The 20,610-nt window shown below is 40.4% G+C and overlaps 1 protein-coding gene across 16 annotated transcripts in view; it reads right to left on the reverse strand.

Moving 5' to 3' along the window:
• DLG2 (discs large MAGUK scaffold protein 2) overlaps nt 1-20,610 on the reverse strand; it is a 1,731,178-nt gene that overhangs the window by 325,334 nt on the left and 1,385,234 nt on the right. For all 16 annotated transcript variants that reach the window (XM_045509092.2, XM_045509086.2, XM_074372765.1 and 13 more), the window contains one exon: nt 5,420-5,576. In XM_045509092.2, the coding sequence (XP_045365048.1) occupies nt 5,420-5,576 (157 nt within the window). The remainder of the gene's footprint in view (nt 1-5,419; nt 5,577-20,610) is intronic.

Genomic DNA, 20,610 nt, shown 5'->3' on the forward strand with positions numbered 1-20,610 from the left:
ATGGGGCTGGGGACAGAACTGGAGAGGAAGGACATGGCTGTTTGGCACGGTCACTGGAAGGGATGGGGTTGGTCAGCTCTTAAGTGGACCACTTCAGGGAATCAAAGACATAATCTGGGACTTGTTTTTTTTGCAGAGGGCAGGAAGAGGGCTGGATTACTGGTATAACACTAGAAGGAATTAAGAGCTGTCACTTGAGGTAACAAGGTGAGGGTGACTTTATTAGTACCCCACGATGCTGAATAGTGTATATAGCGCTCAGATTCCATTTTGGTAACTTGACAATAAGGATCTAGCAAATAAAGTCCTTCCCTTCTGCATGGCTCTAAACATGAAAAGAAGGAAACCTGAGAATTAATGAAACACCCAGGTGAGCTGTGGCTCATTTTCACTCACTAAATCCGCAATTTCAGTTTGAAAATTCACAATTACCTCTTCTACCGTCAGCTCAACAGCTGCAACATTTCACTACACACATTTCACTCTGTGGGCAACACATATCCCCAACCACGTATCTTGGAATGCAGTTAGTTAAATACCTAAAGTCCATTAAGAGTGAGCTTTAGAATTAGCGAAGTCAGCTGAGGTGATCTTTCTTAGACTCTTGAGAACTGAACATACTAAAATTGCTTGGAGAGACAGGAAAGAATCTCTTTATAGGGGTATTGCTTCTGCATGCTCTGCTCTGCATTTTTTTTTTTCATAACAAAGCACTGAAACAAATAATAACAGAAGCGTTTCTATCTTTCCCTCTACACAAAGAATGCCTGAGGAGGCTACTGCACTAGTTAACATGATTGCATGCTGAATGCCCTAAATTCTCCTCCACAAATACAGCAAGAAGATGGTTCAATTACTGGATAAGACTTGCTATAATGAATCCCTGAGAGACAGAATACATAAAGGAGAAATTAGAGAGAAAAGATCCCTCACAATACATGTATGGAATGTAGCCTCAGGTGATGATTTCTTTATCTTTCAGCATCTTAACTACTTTAGTTCTGTAGTTCTGTAGTTCTGGTCGGGAGGAGGAAGTGCAGGACAAATCCCTGCAGTGGAGCTTGGGAACCTTGCATCTTCAGGTTGCCTTGTAATGTGTTTAGACAATGTTTGAACACTAGATGGTGCCCATAACCTTAAAACATAGTGAAAGGCTAGTTGCCCTTCTTCACAGGCAAATATGACTACCTTGTAGGAAAAGTCAGTTATGGGAACTATAAACATATCTATTCAAGCATTTCCCAGTAATGGTGTTGTGAGAGGTTTTGTGGTCAAATACGTTTGGGAAAAACCACATACTTTATCTGCCTCTAAGGAGATTCCCAGTGAACACCTGGTAAACAGATGTTTTGGGGGCTCCTCAGTAAAGAGACCTGATCGCTAGGGAACCCTTTCTCTCAGTAGCAACCTATTACAATACTGCTGTTCCTGTGTCCTCTGAACTCGCTTTAGGAAATACTCGTCTAGTCCAAACCCTGCCCCGAAGAAGGAATAGCTCAAACTATCTAAAAGGATTTCCTTAGACATGGTTTTCTGACACACTTTAAGAAACATCAGACACATTTTTAAGGCAGAGTGGTTAGTAGTAATAGTTATTGATTGAGTAGTTACAATGTGACACGCTCTATTCTAAGCGTTTTGTCTCCTCTCCTCAGTATGTGCTCACACACGTTAGATACATTGATATACAGTTGGCCCTGGATTTGCAGCTGGTTGAATCCGGGGATGCAAAACCTGTGGATACGGAGGGCTGACTGTATACACTGTCCCACGCCATTTTACATAAGGGACTTGAGCATAGTGGATTTTTGGTATCTGTCGAGTGTCCTGGAACCAATCTCCCTCGATACCGAAGGACAACTGTTTCTGCTTTTAGGCAGTGAACATGTTGAGATCAGTCTCTATCTCATTTGCCTTTGAGATTTCAGTTCCTAGTACAGAACCTGGCACACAGTAAGCCGTTAATAAAATAAATGATCTAAGAAGATTCTATAGTCTGTATGGGAGAACAATTCTGGAAAAAAGGAAAGGGCGTTATATCCCTGATTAGAAAGGTGACTGTCTGTTATACAAGTTCCTTCTGTCGGAAGACCAGTTGAGAGCAGAGATACACCCTTCAGCTCTCTTCCCTGGGGCTTCTGTTTCTCTTCTCTAAACTTGCTGTTTTCTTGTTAGCATAACTTATTTGCAAATTAATCTTAGATGATTTAGTAATTTATGTATTGAATTTCCATTTAGAGTTTTTGTTCTTGTGTTTTCCAGGAAGGTATAGCTTGTCCTTCCATGTCCAGTGCAAGCTGTAGATGAAAAATATTATTTTCCTTATTCCATTGTTAATAATCCTAGTCTGTTGTTTTTCTTTCCATATTGTTTGAGCGTCTCAGGTCTGTTTATTCTTTCCTTGCAGTGTTAACCAATGAAATTCTGATACTGAGCCTTTAAACTAGCTACTTTCTACCCACAGTTTATATCAATTTTCACAAGCTAAAAAGGAGAAATGTTCCCTTTTCCTTTTCAGTTGCAAAAAGCAGATGATACTTTCTTTGTTGAACGATTTTTTACAAGTGTTTTATATAAAAAAGGATAAGATATTTGAACTCCAGGATTGCTATGTTCTATGAATTGTAATCTCTAAGAAGATTATATCATTCTCATTGGTTGCCTTACTTACTGTGGGGTCCTGGCAATAATAGTTAAATGGATACATGACTGCTAAAAGCAGAACTACTTGGGAGTTTTCTCTGCTGAGCCGTAAGAAGGTTACTAGCTCATCCCTTTTTCTGCCACATGCATAGAGGTTAAAACAGAAAAAAACCCATGGCTTAGCGGATTTCTCATTTAAACAGAATTAAAAAGTCTAATATCTCTTATTTATTCACCCTTAAAATAAGCATAAGGCATACGGTTGTTATAAGATTAAATTAGTTATAACTGTGACTGACTGAAAAGCACCATGTAACTACTAGTTCTTCAAATCTTTTAAAATTAATTAATTATTATTATTTTTTTTTTTAGTGGTGGTACTTGGGGATTGAACCCAGGACCTTGTGCATGCTAAGCAGACGCTTTACCACTGAGCTACACCCTCCCCCGATAAATATTAGTTCTTTATAGCTCTGTGGGCTCTTGAATGTGATGTGCACGCAGAGCAATGTATCCAAAGAAGGTGCTGAATGAGACCAATGTCAAGGTTTTAAAGACAGATTGTGCTGTGAGGAGAAAACACTGATTTTGGGTTAAGAGACCTGCTTTTGAGTCCAGCATCGTAGTTGGTAGCTGTGGAACTTTGAACAGATCATTTAGCCATTATGAATCCCATTTCCATGGTGTGGAAAGTGAGGGTAATTATAACACCTCCTGACACTCAGAATTTCTTTGAAGATTCCCAGAACTAATGCATGTGTAAGTGCTTTGTGTCTGAGAAAGTGCTCTGACAATGTGGATGCTGACTGTGATGAAATGACAGAGTGGACCCTGAGTCTACAGATTTTGACCTGGAATTTTAGAGTCAGTGTCCCAGGCTACAGTGACTTTTTAAGGCACCACAATATTTATTTAATACTTGTTCATTCAATAAACATTTTTTGAGACTCCTATGTGCCAGACACTGTGCTAAATGTTGAGGGTAGAAAATCATACATGGCACAGAATTTGCTGTCAGGGAGCTTTTCGTAAGTTAGTAGAGAAAGACAGACATATAAATAAATACGGGCAATGAGGTTTAATAGATTAATAAACCTTTTATGTTTTTATCTTACATGTCATATAAGTATAGAAGAAGTGGGTGGTGGAGGAGTAGTTGAAGGGGTGACACTGGATGGCAGAACGAGGGCCTGGCATGGGGCAGTCCTCCCAGACACCTGCTAGTTGGTGAGTGAGCAGAAGCCCGCGTGTGTGGGAGAACCACAGGAACACACAAGGCAGCACCATGCGTGCTGACCACTGTCTATGTTATATAGGTAAATCGTGTTGAGGGGATGGGGGTTGGAGTGATGGCTAACAATATGAGGTCATTTCAAAAATTCTAGCTATCAACCATAGCTATAATGCACAAATTTTTCTAAGTATACAATGAAAACCACAAACTGAGGGCTTCACTGAATTATGAACCATGACCTCAGCCATAAGAACTGGGCTCCATTATTATTTGCATGAGTACCAAAATTCCAGCATGAGCACGAACACTCACGATAGACTTACAGAGTTTGTCCCAGGGAGGTAGCTTGATATGGAGGAAAGAAGCTGTCAATAGATATTTGAATGAAAGGAAGGACTTGGAGAAGAAAGATGGAAGGAAAGGTGGATGGAAGGAAGGAGGGAAGAGGGAGGGTAGGTGTGATGGGCATCAAAACTGAATATTTAAATTTGGGCTCTGACTCACTCTATCTAGGTAAACTTTGACAAGTTATTTAACCTCTCTGAAACTTAGTCTTCTTTTTTTTTTTTTTTCATTGAAGTACAGTTTACAAAGTTGTGTCAATTGCTGGTGTACAGCATAGTGCTCCAGTCATACATGAATATACATATATTCGTTCTCATCGTAAGCTACTACAAGATATCGAATATAGTTCCCTTGTGCTATACAGTATAAGCTTGTTTATCTATTTTATATATACCAGTCAGTATCTGCAAATCTCAAACTCCCAGTTTATCCCTTCCCACCCCCTTGAAACACTCTTTTTATCTGGACACGGGGCAGTGCCTTTCAGGGTGCTTGTGAGAATTAAAAATTACTTTTATAAAATGGCTTGGTAAATAACAAGTGCTTATTAACTCATTGACAGTAATACTTGTATTGAGGTAAATGGTGATGCTTCTACCACTTACCAATGTCACCAAATTGTACATAGCATACTTTTATACGCTATTCTTACATAGCTACACACAACAAACTATATGCATTATAAACATGCAGTTTTTTTGAGTGTAGTGATGGATTTGGAAAAAAATTTGGCATTTTGAAAAATACATTATATACCTCCCCCAAAAATGCATGCTTTTCAATGTTCTCTTGCATGCAAATATGTCTCAGAAAATCCAAGCAAAAACACTAGCACCTTTCCCTGAATCTGAGGGAGCTAAGTAACAAGCATCAAACACCTGCACACCGTTTAAATGACAACATGCATCCGAAGCCATAATGTGCTCCTCCATTTTTCCTTTGTAATTAAAGTCTGTTTGGAGTCATAATTGAAAGTCAGTAATTAAAATTGGTGGGGAGGGTATAGCTCAGTGGTAGAGTGCATGCCTAGCATGCAAGAGGTCCTGGGTTTAATCCCAGTATCTCCACTAAGAAAATAAATAAATAAACCTAATGACCTCCACCCCTCCAAACAAAATGAATAATAATTAAAGTTGATTTTTTTTTCTCAAGTGGTGTCAGATATGAAGGGAACGACGTTTAAAGAGAAGTACTCACAGACAGGATCTGGTCTCCTCTCTGGAGCTCCCCGCTCAGGTCTGCTGGTCCACCAGCCAGAATGAAGGAAACAAAAATACCTTCTCCGTCTTCCCCGCCCACGATGTTGAAGCCCAGGCCAGTGGAGCCTTTGTGCAGGACCACCTTGCGGGGCTCCCTGTGGAAACAAGTGGAGAACACAGCTCAGAGGGCGGCCCTCCCAGGATTTAGGTTGCTTTTGCTTTCACTGGGATACAGGATACCAGCAATTCACTACCTATGGAAATGGCTTCCCGAATTAAGTTTGCATGTAAAAAATATGCTAATATCAGGGCAGGTGTCTGAATTCCTCACTGTAGCAAATGCCAAAATACCATGCAAATGTATTCCTTAATTCCAAAACATTTTTGTAAACTAGCCTTACTTCCAGTTTTCTTTTGTTTAAAACATCTGTTCTGAGCACCGCAGTGTATTCAGTAGGATGGATGTGTCCAAAAAGAGGGAGAGAATTTGGGGGACAAGAGACTAGACTGAATAGGTGAGACCATCTTACGTGCCAGCCTATGGGTTTGTTGTTTGTTTGATTGTTGTTTGTAACTTACTCTGTAGTGGGGAGTCATTGGAAGATTTTGAGCCACGAAGAATATTAAAATCCATTTTCGGAAGATTAACAAATGGCCACGGAGAGGAATGATGGAGAGGGAAGCAAGGATATGACAATGGGAGGCAGGAAAATCAGTGAGGATGCTGACGGAGTAGTCCAGGTTTGAGGAGGTGACAGCCTGAATGGCAGTGATAATGAAAAGAAAGGGCAACGTGAGGGGGGAAATGTGAAGGGAGGAACAGTGGATCCAGAGATTGACTTGGGCACTGGAGGAGGAGAGGAGGAAGAACATCCAAGTAAATGGCAAAAGGGGTGTGTGTTGAATACAGGGTCATGAGGATGAGTAGGATTTTCACATGCTCAGTTCTAGGTACTAGAGGGACATCCATGGGGAGATGTTCAGAAGTGGTAGAGACAAAGGCTGGGAATTTAGGTTCTCAGAGAGGACTGCAAATGCAGATTTGAAGGTCATCGATAAAACAATGAGAGATCAAAATTCAGGGGAGGATACTTTATAACATATTTCTGATTTATTTTCTACTTCGGAGCAACCACGGCAAATAGAAACAGTGATAACATTTTTTTGTTCAAAAAGAACATCTTCAATAATATTCCTTAATTAAATAATTAACATTGTGCTACAGTTATAAGTGGACAGGATACATGTGTCACATCTGAATTCACCTGCTCTGGTTACAAACCCATGGAACTAAAGATCACATCTTAAGCCAACAGTTCACCGAGTTTGTGTAGAGGCTGGAAAATTATGGCACATAGACTTGTAAGGAATCTTAGAAGTCATTTAGCTGAATTTTCTCTATCAGTATTTTCAAAAAATTTATTCTGCAAGCCTTAGGTTTAACCAGGGTGCTTTTTGTCTCACTTACCCTCCTCTCCCAAATATCTTAGCTCCAGTCCTTAAAAGTCCTCTTCTATTTGCCTGTTTTTAATGATGTAAGAATGGCAAAGAGCCATCCAATATATTTTTATACTAATGACTACGCAGTTTGTTATCCGCTATCACATTGTCTTGTACAAAGAGATGCATTGCGTCCGTAGTTACCCTTATTATGAGGAAGGGTGTACACATCATAGCTTGGACAATAATACATAACAATGCGATGTATTGAAAGGTAACTTGACATAGAGTTAATTCATTTTATTCTGCAAATACTTTGTAAGCACCTTCTATGTCAGGAACTGTTCCAGGTACTCAGAAAGTCTGTAAGCAAAACAAAAATCCCTACCATTATGGGTTTAAATTCTGATAGGAATAGGCCATTAATAAGTAATAGATGCAGTAAGCAGGTTTGTTATATAGTATGTTAGACAGCAGTACATATTTTGGGGAAAAAGAAAAAGCAGAGCAATGTAAGAAGGATAGGTGGTTGCAGGGATGGGCCTGGGTAGGATTTATTGAGAAGGTGACATCTGAGGTGAGGAAACTAGTCATATGATATCTAAAGGAAGAACATTCCAGCAAGAACAGCCAATGCAGAGATCCTAATGTGGGAGGGTGCCTGGTGTTGCCAGGGAAGAGCTAGGAGGCCCATGTGGTTGCGTGAACGAATAAGGGAAGAAGAATGACAAACGATGAAGCCATTGTATTAGTTGTCTACCGATGAGTAACAAACGACTACCAACTTAGTAGTTTAAAACAACACCCACGTCAGACGTCTGGGTGGGCTTGTCTAGGTTGTCTGCCTAGGATTTCATACGACTGAAATCAAGGTGTCAGCCAGACCAAACTTTATTGTGGTTGTAAGGACTGTATTAGGGTTTTCCAGAGAAACAGAATCAATAAGAGCTTTGATAGACAGATAGATAGGTAGATAGATAGATAGATAAATAGATACATAGATACATAGATAGATAGATAGATAGATACATACATACATACAAACATACATACATACATACATAAACACAAAAAGTAAATAAATAAATGAATAGATAGGTAGATAGATAGTTAAAGTGAAGAATTGGTTCATGCAGTCATGGATGCTGAGAAATTCCAGGGTCTACAGTCAGCAAGCTGGAGACCCTGCTGATAGTGTTAAACGTAATTTCTACCTCAAGTTTGAGTCCCAAGTGAGGAGAAAACCATTGTCCCAACTCAAAGACAGTCAAAGAAGGAGCAAGTTCTCTCTTACTCTACCTTGTGGGTATATTCAGGCCTTCAGTGGGTTGGGTGGGGCTACCCTTATGAGAAGGGCAATCTGCTTTACTTAGTATACAGATTAAAATGTTAATCTCATCCAGAAACGTCCTCACAAACACACCTAGAATAATGTTTAACCAATTATCTGTGTACCCTGTAGCCTAAAATTGACCATCCCAAAGACTGAGGTCCCTGTTTTCTTGTTGGCTGCCAGCTGGGGGATCTCGCTCAGCTTCTGGAGGCCACCCATTTTCCTTCTCGTGTGGCCTCTCTCTTCAAGCCAGAAATGATTCATTGAATCCTTTTCATATTTGAAATCTCTCTGACTTGTTCTTCTGCAACTAGCTGGATTTAACTCTCTGCTTTTCAAAGGTTCATGTAATTAGGTTAGGCCCACACAGATAATTCCTTACCTTAAGATCAACTGATTAGTAATCTTAATTACATTTGCAAAATCCCTTTTCCATGTAAGGTAATTTAACTGGGAATAACATCAGGAGGTGGAGATCATGGGGCATCTCAGAATTTTGACAACCACAGGCAGAGAGGTAACGGGATAAATCCTGAAGGCTCTTGTAGACCATTTTAAAACTTTGATTTTTACTCTGAGAGAAATGGGGAGCCACTGAGAAGAATTACTTACCTGATTTACATATAAAAATGATTACTTTGGTATAAAATAGATCTGAGGGGCCAAAGTTTAAAAAGTGAGGCCAATTAGGTGACTTTTGCTCTTTTTAGGCAAAATATAATAACGCCTTGGACCATGGTAGTGTTGGAGGATGTGGTGAACAGTGGATGCATTTCCAGTTTATTTTCTTTTTCTGTTCAGATTGAATAATTCCTGTTTTTCTATTGTCAGATTCACTGATTGTTTTTCTTCTGTCATACTTATTCTGCTATTGAAGCCATCCAGTGAATTTTTAAATTTTGGTTGTTATATTTTAAAGCCTTACCATTCTATTTGATTTTTCTTTATGTCTTTTGTTCCTTTGCTGAGACTTTGTATTTCCTAAAAATCTATTTCAAGTATGTTTGTAATTGCTCATTGGTGCATAATGGCTGCTTTAAAATCCTTGACAGGTAATTCCCACATCTGTGTTATCTCACTGTTGGTATCTATTGGTTGTCCTTCCTTATTCAAGTTGAGATTTTCCTGGTTTTGGTATGATAAGCGTTTTTTTATTGTATACGGGACATTTGGGATGTTACGTTGTGAGGTACCAGATCCTATCCAACCTTAGTTCTTCCCAGGTAGTAGACTGGTTTAGGTATAGCATGCAGATCCAAGTGAGATGAATATTCAGCTCCCTACTTGGCCCTGGGGATGCCAGGGAGGAGAGAAAGTGGGATATCAGCTAGCATTCTACTCACTCTACCTGCCTGCCACTTGGTGGGGATAGAGGCTCAGGTCCCTTTGGACTCACTGACACGAATGGCAGGGACGTGATGGGATGTTGACTAGCAGCAGCTCGAAGCACCTTGTTTTGCCCCTTTGCATCAGGGTGGAGCTAGCAGTTCAGCCTTCTCACTGAGCCCCACTGACACTACCCTGATAGGTAAAGAGGTTTCCCAGTGAGCACTGCTTCCTTTTTCCTCCCTCTACCTTATTCCCACTGCCCTGGATGGAGGTTCAGCTCCAGGCTGGTCCCCACCAATGCCAGGAGTAGGGGATAGAATGCTAACCTCTTCCCTACTAGTTGCTGCTGGGTAAAGAGGCACGTTCTGCTTCCCACTAGGAAGTGGGGTGTCAACCTCCAGCACCTCATACCATCTTACTCTGTCTCTTTGCTGCAGGATGGGGATGGAAGCTCAGTTCTTGTTTGGCCCACGGACACCAGCCCAATGGAAGAAATGGAGGGACATCTAGTTGCTTCTCCCAGCGTTCTCTGGTGGACCAGAAGTCTAGCTATCTGCACGGTCTCTTGGTACCACAGTGGTGAGTGGACAGTTTTTCCTTTGGTGTTTGGCTGGCGTAGGGTTAGTGTTACCAAAAGTTTACCTGTTCTACTAGTCTACCCTTTTCCCAGTCCTTTGGTTACAGGGAGCAGGCTTTTCTTGAGGCTTTTCAAAAATCTGTGCCTGTTTGCAGTTCCAGAGTACAGGCTTCTCCAGTGCCGCATCCAGGATAGAGGGGAAGCAGAAAAAAAAAATCCAGGTAACTCAAGCTAGTGTCATTTCTCTCCGAGCCAGCCTGACTTCTTTCCAGCTTTTAGAGTGTTGCTATGTGTGTTTGTTTTATTATGTCTAAAATTGTTTTTGCTTTTCTAACAAGAGGGAGAACTAGGGAGGAATGGCGATAGTCTTATTTTGGCTGAAACTAGCAGTCCAGATTCTAGATACATTTTAAAGGTGGGAGCCAAAAGGATTTGGACAAAAAGGGTATTATAAAGATGTCCTTATTCCCCCGGCATAAAACACACACTCTTAGTGGGCCTGATGACATACAAACCATAGATGATGAACGTGGAGGGAAGGAAGGGGCTCCTGTGACTCTGTTTGTCTGTATGATAGATATTGTGCTTGATGCTTTCTGTGCATGAAGGATGTGTGCTGAGGTTGGCAATGACTCTGACACTGAGCCTCAAGGAAAAGTGGCTGATGGTTGAGTAGATTGAATAGAGCAAGCATAGTGAAATGTTAAAGATGGACTCCAGATGGCAAGTATATGAGTGCTCATTGTAAAATTCTTTAAATTATTTCATGTTTGAAAATTTTTACCACAAAATATTGAGAAAAGTAACCTGATGAAGAAATTGTTGTGATAACTTTTTAGATTAATGAAGCAAGACTGCTTGCCTGAGTTTTTACTGAGTTTAGTCAGTAGTAAAGGCAGAATTAAGACACAGATTTTCTGATTCAAAATCTCAGACTCTCAAGTATGATGTATCCCAGAGATTTGTCAGTTGGCAAGCTGAAGGCTTAGTTTGACCTACAGTGTTTATAAATTTGGGGGTTAGTTGCTTGTGTTTAAAATCAGGAAAATTTGCATAAAAAGTGGGTTTATGGCTTCATATGGAAAAAACAGCCACTATGAACACCGGCTTTTAATCTTGCTGCGCAGCAACAGTTGTCTAGAACATGGCCCTCTGTAGATGGGGCATTCGTTCTCTAGTTTGCCATAGTTTCGCCTCTCCCTCATGTTTCTCAGACAAAAAGGCTGTAAGTGGCATCACATTTGCACTTCTTGCAAAGTTGAGGAAAGTTAAATATTTCTTATATTCGTGGTTCCATCAAAAATGAGAAAATGAAAGCTTTATGGAAGGAGCCTAATAGAAAAATGGAGAAAACAAAATTCATTTGGAAGTAAGGATTATCCTTACATGTTTAATATGCAAAATGGCTCGCTGCAGAAAGAATACAGCTGTGAAAGATTATTATGAAACATCAGACCCCATTACACATCTGTGTAACCCAGGCGGGGGCATTCTGTTAGTAACCCCTCTGCATAAAACACATCATTCTTGAGTGATGGTAGTTTTTATTTATTTTCCTTGGAGAAGTCTTTTAAACCAAATAATTCAGAAATTTCTCAACTTTTGAGGTTTAATGTCTTTTTAAAAATAGTGTTTTATATCACAGTGAATTATGATGCTTAATAGTAGGGAGAAATGGCAAAGAAAGGAATCTGTAAAATGGTATGCAAATAACGTGTCCTAAGCACATTCCAAAAGATTTACTTTTTCTAATTTAAACTTATTACTAATAACCTATTACATTAAATGGTAGATTTTAAAGAGTTTTCATGTAAAAAATGAAATGAATGAATATCATAAAACAGAAACAGACTCACAGATAGAACAAACTAGTGGTTACCAGAGGGGAGAGGGAGGGTGGGATGGGCAAGACAGGGGTCTGGGATTAAGAGATACAAACTAGTATGTATAAAATAAATAGGCTGTAAGGATATATTATTTTATAAGAACTTTAAATGGAATCTAATCTATAAAAACATTGCATCACTGTGTTGTGCACCTAAAAACAAATACAATATTGTAAGTCTACTATACTTCAAAAAAAAATTAAAAGTAAAGTGTTTTCATGCATATTTTTCTTGTTAGAGGATCAAAATCCTTTGAAAAATTAATTCTATTTTTCTGATGCTTAGATAAGTCAACTCGTTTAAGCTAGTTGCTAAGCTAGCCCATTCACACAGCTAGTAAACATCAGAGCAAGTCTTCTTTTTTTTAAAGACTTTTTTTTCTTCTAGTTTTATCGAGGTATAATTGGCATATAACACTGAATAAGCTTAAGGTGTGCAGCGTAATGATTTGACTTACATACATTATGAAATAATTACCACAGTACGTTTAGTAAACATCCATCATCTCATACAGATACGAAATTATATAAAAAATACTTTTTCCTTCTGATGAGAACTCTTAGGTTTTAGTCTCTTAACAGCTTTCACATATAACATACAGTAGTGTTAATTGTATTTGTCATGTTGTACATTACATCCCCAGTACATATTTATCTTAGAACTGGAAGTTTCTACCTTTTGACTCCCTTCACCACATTCCCTCTCCCTCCATCTCTCTGCCTCTGGCAACCACAAATCTGATCTCTTATTCTATGAGTAAGACAATTTTTAAGAGCAGTTTAGGTTCAAACAAAGTTAAGAGGAAAGTACAGAGATTTTGCATATGCATCCTGCCCCCACACACGCACAGCCCCCCTCACTCTCGGCATCCCCGACCAGAGGGGTACGTTTGTTACAGGCGAGGAACCTGCACTGACACGTCATCATCACCGAGTCCACAGTTTGCATTAGGGTTCACTCTCCGTGCTGCCCGTTCTGTGGGTTTGCACAAATGTGTAATGACATGTATCCATCATTATAGTATCATACAAAGCAGTTTCACTGTCCTTAAAATCCCCTGTGTTCCACCTATTCAGCCCCTCTCCACACAAACCCTGGCAATACTGATCTTTGTATTTATCTCTATACTTTTGTCTTTTCCATATTTTTGGAACCCTACAGTATGTAGCTTTTTCAGATTGGTTTCTTTTACTTGGTAATATGCATTTAAGATTTCTCCATGTCTTTTCATGGCTTGATGGCTCATTTCCTTTGAGGCCTGGACAATAAGTCCATGATCTGGATACAGCACAATTTATTTATTCATTTACCTACTGAAGGACGTTTCGGTTGTTTCCAAGGTTTGGCAGTTATGAATAAAGCTGCTATAAGCATCCATGTGCAGGTGTTTGTATGGACATAAATTTTCAGTTTGTTTGGGTAAATACTAGAAGGATGATTGCTGGATCATATGGTAAGGGTATGTTTAGTTTTGTGAGAAACCGCCTTCCAAAGTGGCTGCACCATTTTGCATTCGCATGAGCAATGAATGAGAGTTCTTCATTCTCTTGACAGTGTTCTAGATTTTTGCTCTTCTAATCAGTGTGTAGTGGTATCTTGTTTTGACAGAGCTAATCTCTTACTACAAGTGTTCTGTCCGTTAAATGGAGAGCGAGCTTAAACAATGAAAATTTAAAACACTAAAATAAAATATATTTTGTATAAAGCGAGAGACGGACCTGAGTTTTCAAAAGGGATCACAATATTTTTACAGAATATAGTTTCCAGAATTACTGACACTCAAAGATTCACTTTCACTGCCCTTAGCTTCCATCATTTGAACCACAGACTTCAGGACTTCATTGTATGTTGCCTTGCACTCTTCTCTCTCTAAATGTCATGGCATCCGCCCAACCTCTCCGTTCTCTCTAGTCCAGGCCCAGACTGTGAGGATAGCCTCCTAATTTGAAGATTCTTTGATTCTAGCTTCAATGTTCCAAACACATTCTTTCCATCTGATTGTTAGTTCCCTGCTTAAATGGCACCAGCTGTCCTGTGCTCCAGTCACATCAAACTCCTGTGCTTCCTTGAGTTTGCCACATTGCTTCCTATCTCCATTCCTGGGCTCAGGCTAGCTCAAGACTCAGCTCAAGTGCTACTTCTCTGACCCTCCAGCTACAGGCGGTCACTTGCTCCTTGGGTCCACATTGTGTCTTACACACTAACTCTGTTGTAGCGTTTACCACACTGTGTGGTGATTGTTTGCTCATCTGTCCTTCTCCCTCAGTAGACCGTGAACTCTGGGAACCCAGGCACCAGTACTTCTCCAGCAGGAGCAAGATGCCTGACGAGCAGGAACTCAGAAAATAATTATTGAATGAATGAATCAACTCCCACAGTGATTTAGACCTCACGTTACCCTCTACTTCATATTATAATTATTTATGCAAATATCTTTCATTTTTGCTAGATTTTCATTCGGGATGGAAAAAATCTAAAGTCTGTGGGGACAGGGCAGATAAGAGGAGTGAGTGAAGCAGGCTGAGTAGGGATTGGAGCAAACTGTGGATGTGTTCCATCTGAGGGAAGCCTCTGCTCAACTCTGGACAGTTGCTCCAGGCAGGAACACCGACTAGTACTGACAGATTCTCCCATTTCTAAAGATAAGAATCTGGATTTAATGTGAAATTTCCAGAATTTAGGCTGACAATGATTTAAAAAAAAAAGTATGGTGCAGGTCACACCCACGTGTCTCGTTGTGGATCCAGCTCTGGGCTGCCATGTGAGACTGCACTGTTCACGGTTTGATGGCACATTTGGTGTCTGCTCCATGTGTGTCTCCTCCACGATGCTCAGTGTGGTACTTGGCTCTTGGTAATTCTCTGTAACTTTAAGCTGATTTAATATTCCACACTCAGTCTTCTCTGCCCTTCCAAGTTCTCTCATGCTGAAATATCCTTTTCTTTTATTATTTCCCTTTTGTCTTATTTTTTCCTTTTATATGAGACCTGCTTGAGGTCCCCCCTTTCTCTTGATGGCCCATTTCCAAACATTTGAGCCACTTTGAGCTCTCACTTCTACATGTTTATTGCCTTGGCCAATGACTTTGTGTCTGATGAATATTGTACCCTGCATTTCCATGAATTTTTCCGTGTGTGAGGACAATGTGGCCTCCAGAGAGATAATGTCTTGAAGGTGTGGTGTCATGGTCTGTATTTCTAGGTACCCCCAATAAGCCTAGAAAAATGCTCAGTAAACACCTGATGATTGAATAAATGAGCATGCACTGCCAGTTTATAAAGAACTGCAATACCTTTCACACTGAAGTGATTTGAGCCCTAGTTTTCTCATCATTCATCATCCAGAGTTCAGATGGCCTTGGGGCCCCCCAGTAGTCACTATTATACATAATTAGACATGAACAGTTGAACAAAATTCTATTTCTTGTTCCTCAGGATTGAGCTCAAGGATCACGATCTTCTGGAAATTGTCCCTGACACGCTCTTCAGCCCTCCCCGTTGGGGGCTGCGATGGGTCCTCCCCTAGCATCTTCTCCGCGTATCTATATAGCGCTTATTACACGGACTTGGCAAACGTATCTCCCTCTCCATCTTGAATGATCGCCTTGAGAGCAGGGAGCATGTCATTTGGTTTTTGTCTCCAATACCTGGTGCATAGTTGGTGCTTTAATATTAGATTTTAAGTTGGAATCTATAGTAGGTGGAACCTGGTTGGTCATAATATCTATATACATACTAAAAAAAACTTACCTCTCCACTTAAAAAATACATTTTATTTATGTATCCAAACTCTCAACAAACAAACATCCACATGTTCTGACTTTGTGTCAGGCACTGTGAATACAGAGGTTAAGCCTGCAGTGGGAGGAGCCACACATAAGGACTGTTAGAGAAGCCCAGGAGCAGGGCCAGGGCTGGGCAGAAACACCTGCGCAGTAAACTGAAGCAGCCGAGAGCAGAGAGCGGCCAGTCTGCTTCTGAAAAGCTTTTGTCTTTTTATCATCACCCAGATGAAATATGCTACATTCACTTATGCAGTTTTATTTTCCTCTTAATGTGATGTAAAAAGCCTTTATAATTATAAAACCCTCTGGCTGCCAAACAGCTGGGGAGACGCCAGCCTGACCTGCTCCCAGCCCTGGCAGATCAGCGCCAGTGCTCTCTTGCTATATTAGCTGCGGTCTCCGCAGGTGCTCTCAGCCAGCTGGGATGTGCTCAGCACGGGGAAGCAGGGTGCTCTGGGCTCATTCTTTCTCCTGAAAGCAGATGGCTTAAGAGGGTTCAGGATTCAAGAAAAGAAGTGACTGCTTAAACCAGAAGGCTTTCTCATGGCCATTGGTGGGGTGTTCCTGGAGCGTTAAACCTCTGAAGTATGTGAGGCCACTCCAGGCAACTCCCAAAACATCTATGGTGGGAGGCTGTGTGGTGTAGTGGGAAGTAAGCTTTGAAAATATTTCTAGTCGTCTTTCTAAAATACGTATCTGACCATATTATTCTCTTGCTCAAAAGCCTTCCAGGGATCTGGATGCCCTTGGGATAAAGTCTAAACTTGTAAACATGACATTCAAAGCTCCCCATCATTTGGCCTTCACCTGCCGCTCTAATGCCTGACTTCACATGTTCCAGTCAGACAAAGTTACCAACCACAAAGTCAACCCCCACTCCAGGTTTTTGCATGTCTTAGTCTGTGCCCAGGCTGTTCTCCGGTGCTGGGCTGTTCTCTTTGTCTAGAAAGATGTCTTCTCCTGCATCCCCACCTATATAATGAAGTGCTTAGCCTTCAAGACTGAGGCCTGGTGCTATCTCCTCTCCATTTCCTTATCCATCCTTGCCTCTAGAAGAACTGACCACTTGTCCTTTTTTGAAACCACATTATTTTTTTTGTTGATCATACCACTATTGTTGCCTTTACTGTTAGGAAATTACTTTACCTGTTTATCCTTTAGGACCATACAGATTCACAGAATAGACAAAGACCATGGTTTATTCGTGTTTGTAATGCAACTAGTACCAGCTGAGCCTGTAAGATAACCCCCTGCCACGCTCCCCCCACACTATATATACAACATGTAGTGCATGAACAAAGAAAAAAGTGCTGGGAGGGTGTGTGGGATAAATGATACTGAATTCTAGTTCCACCTCTCTAGGGATGTGGGAGAACCTGGCCATGCCCTCTGTGGGGCAGGGTTCTCTCTTGAGTAATAACTTGGTAGGGAATAATGTTTGTATCAAGGGTGACTGATGAAATTCAGAGTGGACAGTGAGCTTAGAAGTATCTAGAAAAAAGAAAAGTATTAAAGAAAAGTATACATTGAAATTCTATTTCCAGCCATTTGGCAGATTAGATGTCCTAAAAACCTCTCCCATTACAAAGCAGCTACAAATTCTGAGTAGAATGCCTATAAAATACCTTAAAATCACTGGCTAAGCTTGTAAGTAAGAGAAATCCTTAGAGGTCAAAAACAAAATAGGGGAAAGTTCAGAGAAGATAAGGACCAAGACCAGCACTGGACAGAAGAGCTTTTGCAGGTTCCCAGTGTCCTGAATTGATTGCTGCATGGAGAGTAGGGCTGTGTGGGCCCTGAGGTGGGGGTTAGATCAGAGACCCCTGCACAAAATCAGGACCCTGAAAGGCCCCACCCTCACCAAAAGGATAAAACACAGAAGTATGAGTCCCTCGACAATGTCAAGGATACATGTCTGACCTGACCTTGACTCAGACAAAAGGGTCTGTTTTTCCCAGGCATGTTAATCAAGGCATGTTTGAATGTGGAAGAAGTTGTATGTTAGGAATATTAATTCACAAAACTGAATAAATTAGGAGAAGAAGAGAGGGAGAGTCCTCCTGTGTGCGAGGAGAAGGAACTTGGCAATGTAGCTCCAGTGTTACAGGGCAGAGATGCTCTCCAGCTCTGGCTGCAGGTTGCTGATATGAATGTGCTGGCTGGTTCGGGGGGCCCACCAGATGGGTTCATCCAGCTATCCTGGCTCTCTGACAGTGGGCACTAAGGTTGTCTGGCTGAGTCTCAGGAGTCTAGGCTCACCAAGTCACATGTTCATTAAACTGTGTTTTTCTGTAACGTTTTTCCTAATAGGAGTGAATGTGCTATTTATAGCACATTCTGGTATCTTGAGCAGATGTATTTCTTAGTAGAAATTAATAACCTGGCATTATGGCATATAAGCTCAATCACTTCTGGATACCCTGACAAAAACTGAGTTTCAGAGCGTGTAGGCTTAAGGTCCAGATTTAGTACTATGATAACCCACTAAGGGACTATGACCCTCTGAGGTCCTGTGTTAAGAGCCAGCTAGTCTCCCTGAACCCTCTCTTCTTAATTTCGCTATAAACTCAGCTGTGTTCATGTGAGCAGTGCTGTTAAGGAAAAAATAGTGACCGGGGATCAAATAGACTTTTCAACAGGATAGGAAGAAGTGTATGAGTCTCAGCGTGAAGAGGGGGCATAGCGAACGCGATGGATTGGAAGTCAACCACAGAAGGCTTCAAAGCTGCTGAATGATTATGAGTGATGTCTTATATCTAAATGATCTAGCTCCTCAGAAGACTGTCGTGCAGTGTATGCCTCATATTCAGTGCCTCATTAGTTAACTCGGTCAGTGAGTCAAATGATCAGTTGAGTGGATTATTGAATGTCATATAGATACAGAAAGATAAAAGGGTTTTGTTGAACTGTTATGAGGACATGATATTAAGATAATATACAAGAAATCTGGCATGATAGAGGAGGATCCACGCTCTAGACTTTCTGCGGTCGGGGGCAGGCTGACTTCAGCGTACAGGCGCCACAGAGATATTGAGTATATACTAAGTGTACCGTGGTCGGTACTGTGTGAGATGGAAAGAGTTCTATTAGATGGGGGTAGTGTGTGTACTGTGACACTGGAAGAAAACCATGGGCATTGGGGCTAGATAGATCTAGGCTTGAAGACAGTCCTGTCAGTTAATAGCTGATTCACCTTGGTGTTTTTCTGATGTCTCATTTTTTTTTTTAGCTGTAAATTATGAACAATAATATCTTATTTTATGGCAGTTTAAGGATAAATTGAAATAATCTATAAAGTACTAGGGTCACACAGCAAGTGTTCAGTAAATGCAAATTCACTTCTTTTCCCTCCAGGGAGTTACCATTTTTGGAAAACAGATAGACATTCATAAAATAATAAATTAACAATGCAAGGCCACATTGTCAAGGACCAACTGAGTATTGTGGATAGTGAGAAATCTCATTGAAGAAAAATGGTTAAGTCATGGAGAAGACAGAATTTGAGCTAGACCTTGATGGGTGGGTAGAAACTACTTAAGTGGAAAGGAAAGTAGATGGTGTTTCAGTAGATGGCGTGAGCCCAGAGCCAGAGGGACGCATATGCAAGATGTGTTTGGAGAATGTGGAATATCACAGCTTCAATGGAGTGTAGGTTCTGTGTCAAGGAAAACTAGAGGGCTGAGGCACACTGGGAAGGAATGTAGATGCCGAGCTAAGGAATTCAGACACTATACTTGGGTGAAGGCGTTCAGTGTTTCTCTACCCAGGGGAGACTCTGTGAATGTAGTAACTTCTGTTTGTAAGCCTCAAGTGTTCACGTCATGTTGTGCTGTGTCTACAGCCTCCCAAGTTTACTTGCAGGGAGCTTAACTGAACATTCTAAAGACAGCCTTGCTTACAAAGTGAGGAGCTTTGGTTGAGGCTGTAACATACGGCCTTGGATTTAGCTGCCAGCATCTAGTTTGTACTCTTTGTAAAACTCTTAGCTCTCCTCTCTAGGGAGAAGTCTTGGAGTTAGTTACACATCTGAGATCCTATATAATATCCCTGGTAAAAGGACTCAGACAAAAGAAATAATTTTCTTCCCACAAAGATGAATCAGCCATAGATTAGTATCAATCTGATTTTGATTAGCTTGAAATATTTTGGGTTTTTGCTTATTTACATATCAAATATAATGATGTAATAACCATGTCTCTCAATTTGCTTTTGTCTGAATTTCTCAAAAAGACAAGGAAATAAATTTTGTTCTCACTTTTCATAATCTTACCTTCTAATCATCATCTCATCTCCAAAAGCAAAAGAAAACAGGTTACCCTTCTTGTTTTCCTTTATTTCATAATATTTTGGCTGAAAGTGTTCTTATTAAGTTGCATGTACTGTCTATCCCTGATGACAGGTATTTGCTTCTGCTTCCTGCTGCATTTTGAATTTTTAAAGAGCAGGTAATCATAAAAAGAATAATTTGAGCAATTCCATTAAATAAAAGAAAATCATAACCATTGTACAGAGTTATCTTTCATAGTTGCATCATTTGCCCTCAAGCTTTTGTGACTGGTGAAATACTGTTTAAAAACATTATGAAAGCTGGGGTATAAGCAAAACTAATATTTCATAATAGGATTAGAAAAAACCCCGCATATTCCTTAAAGGCAAAGCACATTTTATGAAAGATTTTTAAAACTATCTTTTGAGCTGGAGCTCTATAGTATTATGAAATTCCAATTAATTACCAAATGCTCAAAGTGTCTGCAATCAGTGTGATATGGGGTGACCGGCTTGGGTTAATTAAACTTTTTTTTTTTTTTTTTGGATTCAAGTTTTATAGGTCTTCTCTTGA

This window comes from Camelus bactrianus, chromosome 10 (assembly GCF_048773025.1).
Source record: "Camelus bactrianus isolate YW-2024 breed Bactrian camel chromosome 10, ASM4877302v1, whole genome shotgun sequence".
Taxonomy (NCBI): Eukaryota; Metazoa; Chordata; class Mammalia; order Artiodactyla; family Camelidae; genus Camelus; species Camelus bactrianus.